The sequence below is a fragment of the Lissotriton helveticus genome, chromosome 9 (assembly GCF_964261635.1).
Source record: "Lissotriton helveticus chromosome 9, aLisHel1.1, whole genome shotgun sequence".
Classification (NCBI taxonomy): domain Eukaryota; kingdom Metazoa; phylum Chordata; class Amphibia; order Caudata; family Salamandridae; genus Lissotriton; species Lissotriton helveticus.
In genome coordinates this window covers 1,285,823,647-1,285,841,623 of record NC_136070.1, presented here as the reverse complement: position 1 = coordinate 1,285,841,623, position 17,977 = coordinate 1,285,823,647, and the positions used below count along the sequence as shown (strand labels likewise).

Genomic DNA, 17,977 nt, shown 5'->3' with positions numbered 1-17,977 from the left:
GGAGTGTTGTGCACTTCACAGGTGTGCTTCTCTGATGATCAGAGCATACAGGAGTGTTGTGCACTTCACAGGTGTGCTTCTCTGATGATCAGAGCATACAGGAGTGTTGTGCACTTCACAGGTGTGCTTCTCTGATGATCAGAGCATACAGGAGTGTTGTGCACTTCACAGGTGTGCTTCTCTGATGATCAGAGCCTACAGAGGAGTGTTGTGCACTTCACAGGCGTGCTTCTCTGATGATCAGAGCATACAGGAGTGTTGTGCACTTCACAGGCGTGCTTCTCTGATGATCAGAGCATACAGGAGTGTTGTGCACTTCACAGGTGTGCTTCTCTGATGATCAGAGCCGACAGAGGAGGGTTGTGCACTTCACAGGTGTGCTTCTCTGATGATCAGAGCCTACAGAGGAGTGTTGTGCACTTCACAGGTGTGCTTCTCTGATGATCAGAGCATACAGGAGTGTTGTGCACTTCACAGGTGTGCTTCTCTGATGATCAGAGCATACAGGAGTGTTGTGCACTTCACAGGCGTGCTTCTCTGATGATCAGAGCATACAGGAGTGTTGTGCACTTCACATGTGTGCTTCTCTGATGATCAGAGCCTACAGAGGAGTGTAGTGCACTTCACAAATGTGCTTCTCTGATGATCAGAGCCTACAGAGGAGTGTTGTGCACTTCACAGGTGTGCTTCTCTGATGATCAGAGCATACAGGAGTGTTGTGCACTTCACAGGTGTGCTTCTCTGATGATCAGAGCCTACAGAGGAGGGTTGTGCACTTCACTGGTGTGCTTCTCTGATGATCAGAGCATACAGGAGTGTTGTGCACTTCACAGGTGTGCTTCTCTGATGATCAGAGCCTACAGAGGAGTGTTGTGCACTTCACAGGTGTGCTTCTCTGATGATCAGAGCCGACAGAGGAGGGTTGTGCACTTCACAAATGTGCTTCTCTGATGATCAGAGCCTACAGAGGAGGGTTGTGCACTTCACAGGCGTGCTTCTCTGATGATCAGAGCCTACAGAGGAGGGTTGTGCACTTCACAGGTGTGCTTCTCTGATGATCAGAGCCTACAGAGGAGTGTTGTGCACTTCACAGGTGTGCTTCTCTGATGATCAGAGCCTACAGAGGAGGGTTGTGCACTTCACAGGTGTGCTTCTCTGATGATCAGAGCCTACAGAGGAGGGTTGTGCACTTCACAGGTGTGCTTCTCTGATGATCAGAGCCTACAGAGGAGGTGTGCTTCTCTGATGATCAGAGCCTACAGAGGAGGGTTGTGCACTTCACAGGTGTGCTTCTCTGATGATCAGAGCCGACAGAGGAGTGTTGTGCACTTCACAGGCGTGCTTCTCTGATGATCAGAGCCTACAGAGGAGTGTTGTGCACTTCACAGGTGTGCTTCTCTGATGATCAGAGCCGACAGAGGAGTGTTGTGCACTTCACAGGCGTGCTTCTCTGATGATCAGAGCCTACAGAGGAGTGTTGTGCACTTCACAGGTGTGCTTCTCTGATGATCAGAGCCTACAGAGGAGTGTTGTGCACTTCACAGGTGTGCTTCTCTGATGATCAGAGCATACAGGAGTGTTGTGCACTTCACAGGTGTGCTTCTCTGATGATCAGAGCATACAGGAGTGTTGTGCACTTCACAGGTGTGCTTCTCTGATGATCAGAGCCTACAGAGGAGGGTTGTGCACTTCACAGGCGTGCTTCTCTGATGATCAGAGCCTACAGAGGAGTGTTGTGCACTTCACAGGTGTGCTTCTCTGATGATCAAGCCTACAGAGGAGTGTTGTGCACTTCACAGGTGTGCTTCTCTGATGATCAGAGCATACAGGAGTGGTGTGCACTTCACAGGTGTGCTTCTCTGATGATCAGAGCCTACAGAGGAGGGTTGTGCACTTCACAGGCGTGCTTCTCTGATGATCAGAGCCTACAGAGGAGTGTTGTGTACTTCACAGGTGTGCTTCTCTGATGATCAGAGCCGACAGAGGAGGGTTGTGCACTTCACAGGCGTGCTTCTCTGATGATCAGAGCCTACAGAGGAGTGTTGTGCACTTCACAGGTGTGCTTCTCTGATGATCAGAGCATACAGGAGTGTTGTGCACTTCACAGGTGTGCTTCTCTGATGATCAGAGCATACAGGAGTGTTGTGCACTTCACAGGTTTGCTTCTCTGATGATCAGAGCATACAGGAGTGTTGTGCACTTCACAGGTGTGCTTCTCTGATGATCAGAGCATACAGGAGTGTTGTGCACTTCACAGGCGTGCTTCTCTGATGATCAGAGCCTACAGAGGAGGGTTGTGCACTTCACAGGTGTGCTTCTCTGATGATCAGAGCCGACAGAGGAGGGTTGTGCACTTCACAGGCGTGCTTCTCTGATGATCAGAGCCTACAGAGGAGTGTTGTGCACTTCACAGGTGTGCTTCTCTGATGATCAGAGCATACAGGAGTGTTGTGCACTTCACAGGTGTGCTTCTCTGATGATCAGAGCATACAGGAGTGTTGTGCACTTCACAGGCGTGCTTCTCTGATCATCAGAGCCTACAGAGGAGTGTTGTGCACTTCACAGGTGTGCTTCTCTGATGATCAGAGCATACAGGAGTGTTGTGCACTTCACAGGTGTGCTTCTCTGATGATCAGAGCCTACAGAGGAGTGTTGTGCACTTCACAGGTGTGCTTCTCTGATGATCAGAGCATACAGGAGTGTTGTGCACTTCACAGGTGTGCTTCTCTGATGATCAGAGCCGACAGGGGAGGGTTGTGCACTTCACAAATGTGCTTCTCTGATGATCAGAGCCTACAGAGGAGTGTTGTGCACTTCACAGGTGTGCTTCTCTGATGATCAGAGCCGACAGAGGAGGGTTGTGCACTTCACAAATGTGCTTCTCTGATGATCAGAGCCGACAGAGGAGGGTTGTGCACTTCACAAATGTGCTTCTCTGATGATCAGAGCCTACAGAGGAGTGTTGTGCACTTCACAGGCGTGCTTCTCTGATGATCAGAGCATACAGAGGAGTGTTGTGAACTTCACAGGCGTGCTTCTCTGATGATCAGAGCCTACAGAGGAGGGTTGTGCACTTCACAGGTGTGCTTCTCTGATGATCAGAGCCTACAGAGGAGGGTTGTGCACTTCACAGGCGTGCTTCTCTGATGATCAGAGCATACAGGAGTGTTGTGCACTTCACAGGTGTGCTTCTCTGATGATCAGAGCCTACAGAGGAGGGTTGTGCACTTCACAGGTGTGCTTCTCTGATGATCAGAGCCTACAGAGGAGGGTTGTGCACTTCACAGGTGTGCTTCTCTGATGATCAGAGCCTACAGAGGAGGGTTGTGCACTTCACAGGTGTGCTTCTCTGATGATCAGAGCCGACAGAGGAGTGTTGTGCACTTCACAGGTGTGCTTCTCTGATGATCAGAGCCTACAGAGGAGGGTTGTGCACTTCACAGGTGTGCTCCTCTGATGATCAGAGCATACAGGAGTGTTGTGCACTTCACAGGCGTGCTTCTCTGATGATCAGAGCATACAGGAGTGTTGTGCACTGCACAGGTGTGCTTCTCTGATGATCAGAGCATACAGGAGTGTTGTGCACTTCACAGGCGTGCTCCTCTGATGATCAGAGCCTACAGAGGAGTGTTGTGCACTTCACAGGTGTGCTTCTCTGATGATCAGAGCATACAGGAGTGTTGTGCACTTCACAGGTGTGCTTCTCTGATGATCAGAGCCGACAGAGGAGTGTTGTGCACTTCACAGGTGTGCTTCTCTGATGATCAGAGCATTCAGGAGTGTTGTGCACTTCACAGGTGTGCTTCTCTGATGATCAGAGCCGACAGAGGAGGGTTGTGCACTTCACAGGTGTGCTTCTCTGATGATCAGAGCCTACAGAGGAGTGTTGTGCACTTCACAGGCGTGCTTCTCTGATGATCAGAGCCTACAGAGGAGTGTTGTGCACTTCACAGGTGTGCTTCTCTGATGATCAGAGCCTACAGAGGAGTGTTGTGCACTTCACAGGCGTGCTTCTCTGATGATCAGAGCCTACAGAGGAGTGTTGTGCACTTCACAGGTGTGCTTCTCTGATGATCAAGCCTACAGAGGAGTGTTGTGCACTTCACAGGTGTGCTTCTCTGATGATCAGAGCCTACAGAGGAGTGTTGTGCACTTCACAGGTGTGCTTCTCTGATGATCAGAGCATACAGGAGTGTTGTGCACTTCACAGGTGTGCTTCTCTGATGATCAGAGCCGACAGAGGAGGGTTGTGCACTTCACAGGTGTGCTTCTCTGATGATCAGAGCCTACAGAGGAGTGTTGTGCACTTCACAGGCGTGCTTCTCTGATGATCAGAGCCTACAGAGGAGGGTTGTGCACTTCACAGGTGTGCTTCTCTGATGATCAGAGCATACAGGAGTGTTGTGCACTTCACAGGCGTGCTTCTCTGATGATCAGAGCATACAGAGGAGTGTTGTGCACTTCACAGGCGTGCTTCTCTGATGATCAGAGCCTACAGAGGAGGGTTGTGCACTTCACAGGCGTGCTTCTCTGATGATCAGAGCCTACAGAGGAGTGTTGTGTACTTCACAGGTGTGCTTCTCTGATGATCAGAGCCTACAGAGGAGTGTTGTGCACTTCACAGGCGTGCTTCTCTGATGATCAGAGCATACAGAGGAGTGTTGTGCACTTCACAGGCGTGCTTCTCTGATGATCAGAGCATACAGGAGTGTTGTGCACTTCACAGGTGTGCTTCTCTGATGATCAGAGCCGACAGAGGAGGGTTGTGCACTTCACAGGTGTGCTTCTCTGATGATCAGAGCCGACAGAGGAGGGTTGTGCACTTCACAGGTGTGCTTCTCTGATGATCAGAGCCTACAGAGGAGTGTTGTGCACTTCACAGGTGTGCTTCTCTGATGATCAGAGCCTACAGAGGAGTGTTGTGCACTTCACAGGTGTGCTTCTCTGATGATCAGAGCCTACAGAGGAGTGTTGTGCACTTCACAGGCGTGCTTCTCTGATGATCAGAGCCTACAGAGGAGGGTTGTGCACTTCACAGGCGTGCTTCTCTGATAATCAGAGCCGACAGAGGAGGGTTGTGCACTTCACAGGTGTGCTTCTCTGATGATCAGAGCCTACAGAGGAGTGTTGTGCACTTCACAGGTGTGCTTCTCTGATGATCAGAGCCTACAGAGGAGTGTTGTGCACTTCACAGGTGTGCTTCTCTGATGATCAGAGCCTACAGAGGAGTGTTGTGCACTTCACAGGCGTGCTTCTCTGATGATCAGAGCCTACAGAGGAGGGTTGTGCACTTCACAGGTGTGCTTCTCTGATGATCAGAGCCGACAGAGGAGGGTTGTGCACTTCACAGGTGTGCTTCTCTGATGATCAGAGCCTACAGAGGAGTGTTGTGCACTTCACAGGTGTGCTTCTCTGATGATCAGAGCATACAGGAGTGTTGTGCACTTCACAGGCGTGCTTCTCTGATGATCAGAGCATACAGGAGTGTTGTGCACTTCACAGGTGTGCTTCTCTGATGATCAGAGCCTACAGAGGAGTGTTGTGCACTTCACAGGTGTGCTTCTCTGATGATCAGAGCATACAGGAGTGTTGTGCACTTCACAGGCGTGCTTCTCTGATGATCAGAGCATACAGGAGTGTTGTGCACTTCACAGGTGTGCTTCTCTGATGATCAGAGCCTACAGAGGAGTGTTGTGCACTTCACAGGTGTGCTTCTCTGATGATCAGAGCATACAGGAGTGTTGTGCACTTCACAGGTGTGCTTCTCTGATGATCAGAGCATACAGGAGTGTTGTGCACTTCACAGGTGTGCTTCTCTGATGATCAGAGCATACAGGAGTGTTGTGCACTTCACAGGTGTGCTTCTCTGATGATCAGAGCCTACAGAGGAGTGTTGTGCACTTCACAGGCGTGCTTCTCTGATGATCAGAGCATACAGGAGTGTTGTGCACTTCACAGGCGTGCTTCTCTGATGATCAGAGCATACAGGAGTGTTGTGCACTTCACAGGTGTGCTTCTCTGATGATCAGAGCCTACAGGAGTGTTGTGCACTTCACAGGTGTGCTTCTCTGATGATCAGAGCATACAGGAGTGTTGTGCACTTCACAGGCGTGCTTCTCTGATCATCAGAGCCTACAGAGGAGTGTTGTGCACTTCACAGGTGTGCTTCTCTGATGATCAGAGCATACAGGAGTGTTGTGCACTTCACAGGTGTGCTTCTCTGATGATCAGAGCCTACAGAGGAGTGTTGTGCACTTCACAGGTGTGCTTCTCTGATGATCAGAGCATACAGGAGTGTTGTGCACTTCACAGGTGTGCTTCTCTGATGATCAGAGCCGACAGGGGAGGGTTGTGCACTTCACAAATGTGCTTCTCTGATGATCAGAGCCTACAGAGGAGTGTTGTGCACTTCACAGGTGTGCTTCTCTGATGATCAGAGCCGACAGAGGAGGGTTGTGCACTTCACAAATGTGCTTCTCTGATGATCAGAGCCGACAGAGGAGGGTTGTGCACTTCACAAATGTGCTTCTCTGATGATCAGAGCCTACAGAGGAGTGTTGTGCACTTCACAGGCGTGCTTCTCTGATGATCAGAGCATACAGAGGAGTGTTGTGAACTTCACAGGCGTGCTTCTCTGATGATCAGAGCCTACAGAGGAGGGTTGTGCACTTCACAGGTGTGCTTCTCTGATGATCAGAGCCTACAGAGGAGGGTTGTGCACTTCACAGGCGTGCTTCTCTGATGATCAGAGCATACAGGAGTGTTGTGCACTTCACAGGTGTGCTTCTCTGATGATCAGAGCCTACAGAGGAGGGTTGTGCACTTCACAGGTGTGCTTCTCTGATGATCAGAGCCTACAGAGGAGGGTTGTGCACTTCACAGGTGTGCTTCTCTGATGATCAGAGCCTACAGAGGAGGGTTGTGCACTTCACAGGTGTGCTTCTCTGATGATCAGAGCCGACAGAGGAGTGTTGTGCACTTCACAGGTGTGCTTCTCTGATGATCAGAGCCTACAGAGGAGGGTTGTGCACTTCACAGGTGTGCTCCTCTGATGATCAGAGCATACAGGAGTGTTGTGCACTTCACAGGCGTGCTTCTCTGATGATCAGAGCATACAGGAGTGTTGTGCACTTCACAGGTGTGCTTCTCTGATGATCAGAGCATACAGGAGTGTTGTGCACTTCACAGGCGTGCTCCTCTGATGATCAGAGCCTACAGAGGAGTGTTGTGCACTTCACAGGTGTGCTTCTCTGATGATCAGAGCATACAGGAGTGTTGTGCACTTCACAGGTGTGCTTCTCTGATGATCAGAGCCGACAGAGGAGTGTTGTGCACTTCACAGGTGTGCTTCTCTGATGATCAGAGCATACAGGAGTGTTGTGCACTTCACAGGTGTGCTTCTCTGATGATCAGAGCCGACAGAGGAGGGTTGTGCACTTCACAGGTGTGCTTCTCTGATGATCAGAGCCTACAGAGGAGTGTTGTGCACTTCACAGGCGTGCTTCTCTGATGATCAGAGCCTACAGAGGAGTGTTGTGCACTTCACAGGTGTGCTTCTCTGATGATCAGAGCCTACAGAGGAGTGTTGTGCACTTCACAGGCGTGCTTCTCTGATGATCAGAGCCTACAGAGGAGTGTTGTGCACTTCACAGGTGTGCTTCTCTGATGATCAAGCCTACAGAGGAGTGTTGTGCACTTCACAGGTGTGCTTCTCTGATGATCAGAGCCTACAGAGGAGTGTTGTGCACTTCACAGGTGTGCTTCTCTGATGATCAGAGCATACAGGAGTGTTGTGCACTTCACAGGTGTGCTTCTCTGATGATCAGAGCCGACAGAGGAGGGTTGTGCACTTCACAGGTGTGCTTCTCTGATGATCAGAGCCTACAGAGGAGTGTTGTGCACTTCACAGGCGTGCTTCTCTGATGATCAGAGCCTACAGAGGAGGGTTGTGCACTTCACAGGTGTGCTTCTCTGATGATCAGAGCATACAGGAGTGTTGTGCACTTCACAGGCGTGCTTCTCTGATGATCAGAGCATACAGAGGAGTGTTGTGCACTTCACAGGCGTGCTTCTCTGATGATCAGAGCCTACAGAGGAGGGTTGTGCACTTCACAGGCGTGCTTCTCTGATGATCAGAGCCTACAGAGGAGTGTTGTGTACTTCACAGGTGTGCTTCTCTGATGATCAGAGCCTACAGAGGAGTGTTGTGCACTTCACAGGCGTGCTTCTCTGATGATCAGAGCATACAGGAGTGTTGTGCACTTCACAGGCGTGCTTCTCTGATGATCAGAGCATACAGGAGTGTTGTGCACTTCACAGGTGTGCTTCTCTGATGATCAGAGCCTACAGAGGAGTGTTGTGCACTTCACAGGCGTGCTTCTCTGATGATCAGAGCATACAGGAGTGTTGTGCACTTCACAGGCGTGCTTCTCTGATGATCAGAGCATACAGGAGTGTTGTGCACTTCACAGGTGTGCTTCTCTGATGATCAGAGCCTACAGGGGAGGGTTGTGCACTTCACAAATGTGCTTCTCTGATGATCAAGCCTACAGAGGAGTGTTGTGCACTTCACAGGTGTGCTTCTCTGATGATCAGAGCATACAGGAGTGTTGTGCACTTCACAGGTGTGCTTCTCTGATGATCAGAGCATACAGGAGTGTTGTGCAGTTCACAGGTGTGCTTCTCTGATGATCAGAGCATACAGGAGTGTTGTGCACTTCACAGGTGTGCTTCTCTGATGATCAGAGCCTACAGAGGAGTGTTGTGCACTTCACAGGTGTGCTTCTCTGATGATCAGAGCATACAGGAGTGTTGTGCACTTCACAGGTGTGCTTCTCTGATGATCAGAGCCTACAGAGGAGGGTTGTGCACTTCACAGGCGTGCTTCTCTGATGATCAGAGCCTACAGAGGAGGGTTGTGCACTTCACAGGTGTGCTTCTCTTATGATCAGAGCCGACAGAGGAGGGTTGTGCACTTCACAGGCGTGCTTCTCTGATGATCAGAGCCTACAGAGGAGTGTTGTGCACTTCACAGGTGTGCTTCTCTGATGATCAGAGCATACAGGAGTGTTGTGCACTTCACAGGTGTGCTTCTCTGATGATCAGAGCATACAGGAGTGTTGTGCACTTCACAGGTGTGCTTCTCTGATGATCAGAGCATACAGGAGTGTTGTGCACTTCACAGGCGTGCTTCTCTGATGATCAGAACCTACAGAGGAGGGTTGTGCACTTCACAGGTGTGCTTCTCTGATGATCAGAGCCGACAGAGGAGGGTTGTGCACTTCACAGGCGTGCTTCTCTGATGATCAGAGCCTACAGAGGAGTGTTGTGCACTTCACAGGTGTGCTTCTCTGATGATCAGAGCATACAGGAGTGTTGTGCACTTCACAGGTGTGCTTCTCTGATGATCAGAGCATACAGGAGTGTTGTGCACTTCACAGGTGTGCTTCTCTGATCATCAGAGCCTACAGAGGAGTGTTGTGCACTTCACAGGTGTGCTTCTCTGATCATCAGAGCCTACAGAGGAGTGTTGTGCACTTCACAGGTGTGCTTCTCTGATGATCAGAGCATACAGGAGTGTTGTGCACTTTACAGGTGTGCTTCTCTGATGATCAGAGCCTACAGAGGAGTGTTGTGCACTTCACATGTGTGCTTCTCTGATGATCAGAGCATACAGGAGTGTTGTGCACTTCACAGGTGTGCTTCTCTGATGATCAGAGCCGACAGAGGAGGGTTGTGCACTTCACAGGTGTGCTTCTCTGATGATCAGAGCCTACAGAGGAGTGTTGTGCACTTCACAGGTGTGCTTCTCTGATGATCAGAGCATACAGGAGTGTTGTGCACTTCACAGGTGTGCTTCTCTGATGATCAGAGCATACAGGAGTGTTGTGCACTTCACAGGTGTGCTTCTCTGATGATCAGAGCATACAGGAGTGTTGTGCACTTCACAGGTGTGCTTCTCTGATGATCAGAGCATACAGGAGTGTTGTGCACTTCACAGGCGTGCTTCTCTGATGATCAGAGCCTACAGAGGAGGGTTGTGCACTTCACAGGCGTGCTTCTCTGATGATCAGAGCCTACAGAGGAGGGTTGTGCACTTCACAGGTGTGCTTCTCTGATGATCAGAGCCTACAGAGGAGTGTTGTGCACTTCACAGGTGTGCTTCTCTGATGATCAGAGCCTACAGAGGAGGGTTGTGCACTTCACAGGTGTGCTTCTCTGATGATCAGAGCCGACAGAGGAGGGTTGTGCACTTCACAGGTGTGCTTCTCTGATGATCAGAGCCTACAGAGGAGTGTTGTGCACTTCACAGGCGTGCTTCTCTGATGATCAGAGCCTACAGAGGAGGGTTGTGCACTTCACAGGTGTGCTTCTCTGATGATCAGAGCCTACAGAGGAGGGTTGTGCACTTCACAGGCGTGCTTCTCTGATGATCAGAGCCTACAGAGGAGTGTTGTGCACTTCACAGGTGTGCTTCTCTGATGATCAGAGCCGACAGAGGAGGGTTGTGCACTTCACAGGTGTGCTTCTCTGATGATCAGAGCCTACAGAGGAGTGTTGTGCACTTCACAGGCGTGCTTCTCTGATGATCAGAGCCTACAGAGGAGGGTTGTGCACTTCACAGGCGTGCTTCTCTGATGATCAGAGCCTACAGAGGAGGGTTGTGCACTTCACAGGCGTGCTTCTCTGATGATCAGAGCCGACAGAGGAGGGTTGTGCACTTCACAGGCGTGCTTCTCTGATGATCAGAGCCTACAGAGGAGGGTTGTGCACTTCACAGGCGTGCTTCTCTGATGATCAGAGCCTACAGAGGAGGGTTGTGCACTTCACAGGCGTGCTTCTCTGATGATCAGAGCCTACAGAGGAGTGTTGTGCACTTCACAGGCGTGCTTCTCTGATGATCAGAGCCTACAGAGGAGGGTTGTGCACTTCACAGGCGTGCTTCTCTGATGATCAGAGCCTACAGAGGAGGGTTGTGCACTTCACAGGCGTGCTTCTCTGATGATCAGAGCCTACAGAGGAGGGTTGTGCACTTCACAGGCGTGCTTCTCTGATGATCAGAGCCTACAGAGGAGTGTTGTGCACTTCACAGGCGTGCTTCTCTGATGATCAGAGCCTACAGAGGAGGGTTGTGCACTTCACAGGCGTGCTTCTCTGATGATCAGAGCCTACAGAGGAGGGTTGTGCACTTCACAGGTGTGCTTCTCTGATGATCAGAGCCTACAGAGGAGGGTTGTGCACTTCACAGGCGTGCTTCTCTGATGATCAGAGCCTACAGAGGAGGGTTGTGCACTTCACAGGCGTGCTTCTCTGATGATCAGAGCCTACAGAGGAGTGTTGTGCACTTCACAGGTGTGCTTCTCTGATGATCAGAGCCTACAGAGGAGGGTTGTGCACTTCACAGGCGTGCTTCTCTGATGATCAGAGCCTACAGAGGAGGGTTGTGCACTTCACAGGTGTGCTTCTCTGATGATCAGAGCCTACAGAGGAGTGTTGTGCACTTCACAGGTGTGCTTCTCTGATGATCAGAGCCTACAGAGGAGGGTTGTGCACTTCACAGGCGTGCTTCTCTGATGATCAGAGCCTACAGAGGAGTGTTGTGCACTTCACAGGTGTGCTTCTCTGATGATCAGAGCCTACAGAGGAGTGTTGTGCACTTCACAAATGTGCTTCTCCGTTGCAGTCTAGAAACCCCTGGTGTGATCTCAGGAGGGAGAGGTTCCTTTACTGGCTCTTTGGTCCACCAACCAAGTCTACTCAAGACCTAGATCTGCGTGGATTGTCAGGGTGGTCTTCACTCGAAAATGTCTGTATTTTCAGAACTGCTTTAAACAGTTGTGGAAGAACAGACCAACTGGGGTCTGGTGGGGGAGCGTAAACTGTGCCGGTCAATGGTCCTCGATTCTGTGCATGCAGTAGGGTTTTTTTTAAGCTAGAAACTAGCTGTGTTTTATGTGGGATCTAGAAGTAATAATTTCGTTTGGTTGCTGCCTCCGAGTGCGGTGAGCAATCTGAGCACGACAAAGAAGTGAAACGTCGCATCTGCGGCCATGCTACACGACGGGGCCCTGGTTATAGTCTTCAAACTTCTTGAAAAGCAGAAGAGAACACAGGAACCGGTTGCGTCACAGTCGCTAGATCACCTTGTGAATTCAGCTCATGAGTAAAGGGGAAAGAAAGAGTGGATTCCAGGCACTTACTTACCTGGATCATTCTTATTGACAAAATATTTTTATTTATTAATTTAACGCCACACTCTTCCAAACCGTCCATTTTCAGAGAGCTGAAAAAATGTCAATCAAGAAAATGAATTCAAACCCTTAAATAAGACGAGCTCGGGCGCTCTACGAGAATGCCATGGGCCTCAAAGGGAGCAGAGAACTGAATGAAAAAGGCTACTTCAGCTCTGTCGGCTTGTACAAGTAAAGAGCCCGTCTCCGGGTCTCCTTGAATCGAACCCTGGCTCGTGAGAGTGAGGGACTCTGGTGTCCTTGGATTGGTTTACACACACGGTGCTGTGTTCGACCATAGAGGCTGATGGCGGGCACAGACTGTGCCATCTGTGTTATCCAGCCCCTTGTGCCGAGGCTGCACTTTAAGAGGTTTTCTGTATTTTTTGGCACATACAAGACTATTAATTCTTGTATCTACTGATAATGAATAGAGTTTAGAGGATTCTGCAGTTTAATATTTTGAGAGTTTACACCGTTCCTTTAGTCTGTTGCTTATTGGCTGGCTTAGACTGTGGCTGACATGGCTCCAGCAGCAGTAAAACCACCAGGAGCTCGATACTGCCAAAAAAAGAAGAAATATACAGATCCATTTGTGCATGAGGATGGGGCCTTTTCAGTAGTCGGTTTAGTCTTAAAGGAAATGTTCTTAGGTTTGAGAGTGCTGCGTTTCACATATTCAAGGCCCTACGCGACCCACTGCGTGGTGCTCAGACTGGTTCCATTGGAGATGGCTCGCTTCCTTTGAGAGTTTCTGGATCTGTATGGTGAATGCCACCTGTCTCGTTTATTAAACAGAAGGTAAAGGAAGGGGCTGCAAGTTAGAAATCTGGCGGTTTGCTTTTTCTTTAAATGAATCCCCTAGATTATGAAAAGTTGGGATGTAAATACCAATGATTAGCTCGACTCTGAGAAAGTGACCATTGAGTGTGGTGATGGAAGTTTAGTGTCTAAAGAGGATTCAAAATGTCGTTGTCTTTGTTGTGTGTTTGTATCCGTGCCAGCTAATAGTGAATTGTTCCAGCCCCCATCGTGTGCAGATAATCAAAGCTTCAGAGAGTCGGGTACAAAGTTCACTTTGACTTGGGTCACCTGCAGATCTTAAGCCTGGCTTTTGTTACACATGTTGGGGTGGAGGGTAAGCGGTGACCTGTCTACGTGTATCAGGCCCTTGTGGCGGTCAGGGATGTGTCGCTCAGCAGAGTATCAGTCATTATAAAGAGTTGCAGTCAGTGCTGCTCTGGAGGTAACTGAAGACTGAGGCACATCTGAAGGGGATACATCACTAGCGAGGGGGTGGACTAAGGGGCCAGGATCAGGGTAGACAGAGGCGAGTAACAGTGTTAACAAGCACTGACCACTGTTATAGATGTTCAGTGCAAGAAGGAGTCAGTGTGTCTGCATCCACAGCCATGTCTGAACTGGGGTGGCGGAGTGAGCTAAAGAATGATGATGGATTAAACCCAGATCAGTTGACTGGGGGTGAGTCCTTGATTTGCTCAAACGCTCCGTCCATCATCCCCTTTGTTTGCCCTAAGTGTGGCAGGGTATGCTCAGACGTGAGTCCCTTGCTCACTTTGCCACTGCTTTCAAGCAAGCCTGGCTGATGACGGCTGATTAGCCAGAAACCGGTCCCAGAATGCTGGTTTCCGGTCCAGGGAAGACATTGCTTGGCAGTTCGGGCTGGACTGTTCCCATGAGGCACAGGGTCGGACTGATTTGCATATGGCTATGTCTGAACTGGAGTGGCAGAGTGAGCTAAAGAATGATGATGGATTAAACGCAGATCAGTTGACTGAGGTGAGTGCTTGCAATGTTCAACACTCCGTCCATCAGCCCCTTTGGTTTTGCATCCACAGCCTCAGCCCGCATGGCACCAATGGCTTCTTCAGAAATATTTTTACACAAAATACATACATTTTTGCACCAAATGGGACAGGAAAGACCGAAGGGCTTCCGGCCAGGACTCTACTTACTTGGCACACCGGACCCAGTTTATGTGCTGGTTGAGGGAGAACAGAAACTTCTGCCGGTGGACGGTCCAGACTTTGATGGTTTTGTCATCGGACGCGGTCACCAGGGACTGGCCATCGTTGGAGAAGCAGACGCTCCGGACTGTCCCTATGTGGGCCTTGAAGACGGTGGACTCTCCTTTGCTGCAATGACATCAACAACACGTCACAATTCATCAAAGTAGCACAGTGTGTCCTAAATCCATCACACACAATCCCCTTCTTAGGACACCAGTATCCCAAACTCTCCTGACAGGCATGTTTACGGACTCAGCCATCGCTTCAGGAACCATTCTGGTAAACGACGGGCTTCAGAGCGGGGACATTGTACATACAACGCGCTGCAGGATGGAAAAATACCACTGCTTGTTTAAAATCTATTTTTACAATATGCTATTCACTGTCATTACTTGGCAGGACGGTTGCTATAGAAACAACCACAAACTGGTACACAGCATAACCCAGCTCTCTCGATGTGTAATGTGCCTATTAGCACTGAAGTGGTTTACAGGAAGAGGAGGTCGCGAGTCCGTCTGCACGGAGGAATCATGGACCAGCTCTCTAAAACACCTGCCGGCCACACTCCCTTCGTTCTCTTCATATTACAAGTTTCAGCGAGAATGATCAATTATTTTGACAGCTTCTGAAATTAGAATTTTTGCACTAAAAAGTAAGTATGATCCAAGTACTCCTGCCCACTGACCCCTTTAAATATGTTCTAACCCTAGTTAACTCTTCAAATGGTTATGTCCCACCTGTCCAATGACCAGGAACATGCTACACCAGAGGGGCAGGCCACAATAAACTACACAAACGTAAAACCTGCTCCATCAATGGCTGATCGATATAGAGACATTTCCAAACTTAGTACAACAGTCCTGTGGTGGAGCCAGATCAGACCTTGATAGACAAACCTACAGGGGGAGGGGGGGGATTGACGTAGGAAAACTGAAAGGTTATATAGAACTGAACATTGTGGTCCTAAAAGTGCCTTTTATCAGTCTAAAATCAATTTGCGTCACAATCTGATACAATATGGTTCATTACACAAAGCTGTTCATTATAAATAAATAAAAAATATATATATATAAAGAACAAAAATAACTTTCAATAATTTCTCAAAGCCAATTGCGAGCGCATGTTCAACATAAACTCACAAATGGTTTGAATTATAGGTGCCAAGAATTCACAAAAAGTGGCACTACAGTCTCAAGTCAATTAACTCATGACAAATATAACTCAACTATAATGTCAGTATGGAGTGTGAATGAATCCGACACAGAGCGAGGAAGGGATGCTCTAGGGCGAGGATGCCCTGGAACATTCGAGAGGACACAACAGGCCTCGACTCGAGAAAGACTTGATCAGGTGGAGCTGTTTTTTAGCCCCTGCTGGCCCATTGGGGCCAATGAACAATCTGGAAAGCAACACAAAGATGCCTTTCTATCTGGTTTGTATCTTGACACATTAACTGTCTGTTCAAGGAAAGAGGTCAAATGTCAGCCAATCTTTTTGCCAATTGCTGCTTGGAAAATGGCGTTGAACCTCCTGGTCTTATTACAGTTACCGTTTTTTGTCAGTGAGCGGTCTGACCATCATTGTGAAGCAAAAGGCTATAAAATGTCCGTTTTGTTATCTAACACATTTAAATAGCTAGTAAATGAATAGTACACATATTTCAAATTATATCAGGAAATATGACGTGTAATTGAGAAGTGTGATGCAAAAAAAGGTTTAAATAGGAGCGAAACCAATCAGGACACTTTACTTGGTGGTGAGCAAATGACCAATATTTACAGGAACTCGATTTCCAAACATTGTTTGTGCCCTGTGTAGTTTTGTCAGTAAAACCACACGTCAGAGGGAACTTTTGCGGCCATTTCAATGCAAAACCTGCTGATTGCAAAAGACAGTGTGCTACCACTTTATGCTTTAGTTTTATTCAAAGTGGTAGGTTTTATGATTTGAGAAGCATGCCTGCCCCCGCCGTGAAGACAAGGCTGTTAATGAACTAGGAGACACATAGGGGGCTATATGTGGATAGATTTGTATATATGGAGGAAACCTTTGTAAATGTAAGTGTGTTTGTATTTGTATAGCGCACTTCTACCCAGAGGTCTCGTAGCGCTGTATTCATACCGCTGTGGAACCCATCCTGGCTTTCCTGTGAAATGTCCACTCCTGGGTACCCCCATGGTGAAGCCAGGCATCCAAGCGCTGCTGGGGCCGTTGTGGATATTAAGCAAGCGATTGCCCAGAGTTGCAGAGTGGGACTCCATGTTTGGAATAGGCACCGAGGCGAGAATTATCAGGGCCGAGGAAATTGAGCCCAAGACCCGCCGAGGCGGGGAATTGAACCCTGGTCCCGGGCTAGACCTCTGCATCAGGGTCTGCCGCTCTAACCATTGAGCCACACTTCTCCACTTGAGCCACGCTTCTTTACTCTTTTAAATTGAACAAAAGGGTTTTTTGCACCGCAGGCATGCTGAACTTGCAGATTTGAAGAAAAGGGCGGCTCAGTGAATTAAAATATTTGCCCAGGGTCAGATCAGTTTAAACCAGTTTATGGGTCAAGAGCAGTACACTTAAGTCGAGTAGATGATTGAAGTCACTGGACCAGCAGGTCTAGTAACATGTTTAAGATTTTCCAAGAGTACTTTGGGAGATCTTGGAGACTTCCTTGAAGTTGGAAATCTGCACCCATGCGAAGTTATAAACCTCTGTGTGCAGATTTAAACATGATTTGTAAACTGGGCTCTTGGCAACTTTTCTTTCATGTGGTTTAACCCAAAAAAACTGTGCAGGAAATAGAATGTAAAGGGCCGCACAGAGCAACTAACTCTCCTCCCTTCAATGATGGAGCCTTGTTACAGTCTTTGTAAAGGAAGCCAACATCTCTGGCGGCAAAAAGAGGCCTTTACTGCAGTTGTGTACAGTTGTGAAAACATTTTGTTAGTGTCTAAACTCAAGCTTTGAATCGCAGTCGCCGCTCGGTATTTTGTGCAGATAAATGCCAGGGGGCGAGACTTACTCACCCAAGTGTAGAGGGTGAAGGGTGGCTGCAGGGGCTTCCTCCCACTCATGAGGATGTGTGTGGGGCGGGGCTGGGTGTTTGTGTGGGTGAGTCAGTGAGTGGGTACGACAAGGGTCTCAACCGGCACTCGGGGTGGGAGGCTGGGGAAGGGATCTTACAGGACACCAGCACTAGGAGACATGGCGCGATGCTGGCAATCCACAATCCTGGATTACAAACGTGAGCAACTGAGGACATAATTAGGACTTCCTGATTTTACGAATAATCGCTGCCTCCGTTTCAACAGGAAATCACAGTTTTTTAGGTCTCGCCTAGGCCGTACCGTCTCTTCGCAACATGCTGTATTTAGGACATGGGCATGAAGTTTTGCCCACTTTCCACCCATCTTTTCAATTGGCTAAAGTCACGGTCCTTTGTAAATGGTGGTTTTTCATTGGTCAATAGGCTAAGTAGTCCCTCCTTAGTACCGCCTAGTCTCTTCTTATAACATCCTATGAGGACACTCCTTGTTACATGTGTTGTTAATCAGTAGGCTTTAATTATAGCTACCTTTCTTAAATAGTTTTTCTCCTGAGCAAGACACGCTCCCCCCCCCCCCCGACACACCTTTTTTTTAATGTAGGTAGGGCGGCATGATGCACCTTTCTTTTTTTATTTGAGGTGCCGAATGTGGCCACATGCATTCCTTTTTATTTTTCAAT

At 48.9% G+C, this 17,977-nt stretch overlaps 1 protein-coding gene across 2 annotated transcripts in view; it reads right to left on the bottom strand.

The window, feature by feature from the left end:
- The window catches only part of LOC144782497 (uncharacterized), a 133,526-nt gene that overhangs the window by 93,803 nt on the left and 21,746 nt on the right, over positions 1-17,977 (bottom strand). For both annotated transcript variants that reach the window (XM_078661886.1, XM_078661887.1), the window contains exon 4: positions 14,207-14,386. In XM_078661886.1, coding sequence (XP_078518012.1) covers positions 14,207-14,386 — 180 coding nt within the window. The remainder of the gene's footprint in view (positions 1-14,206; positions 14,387-17,977) is intronic.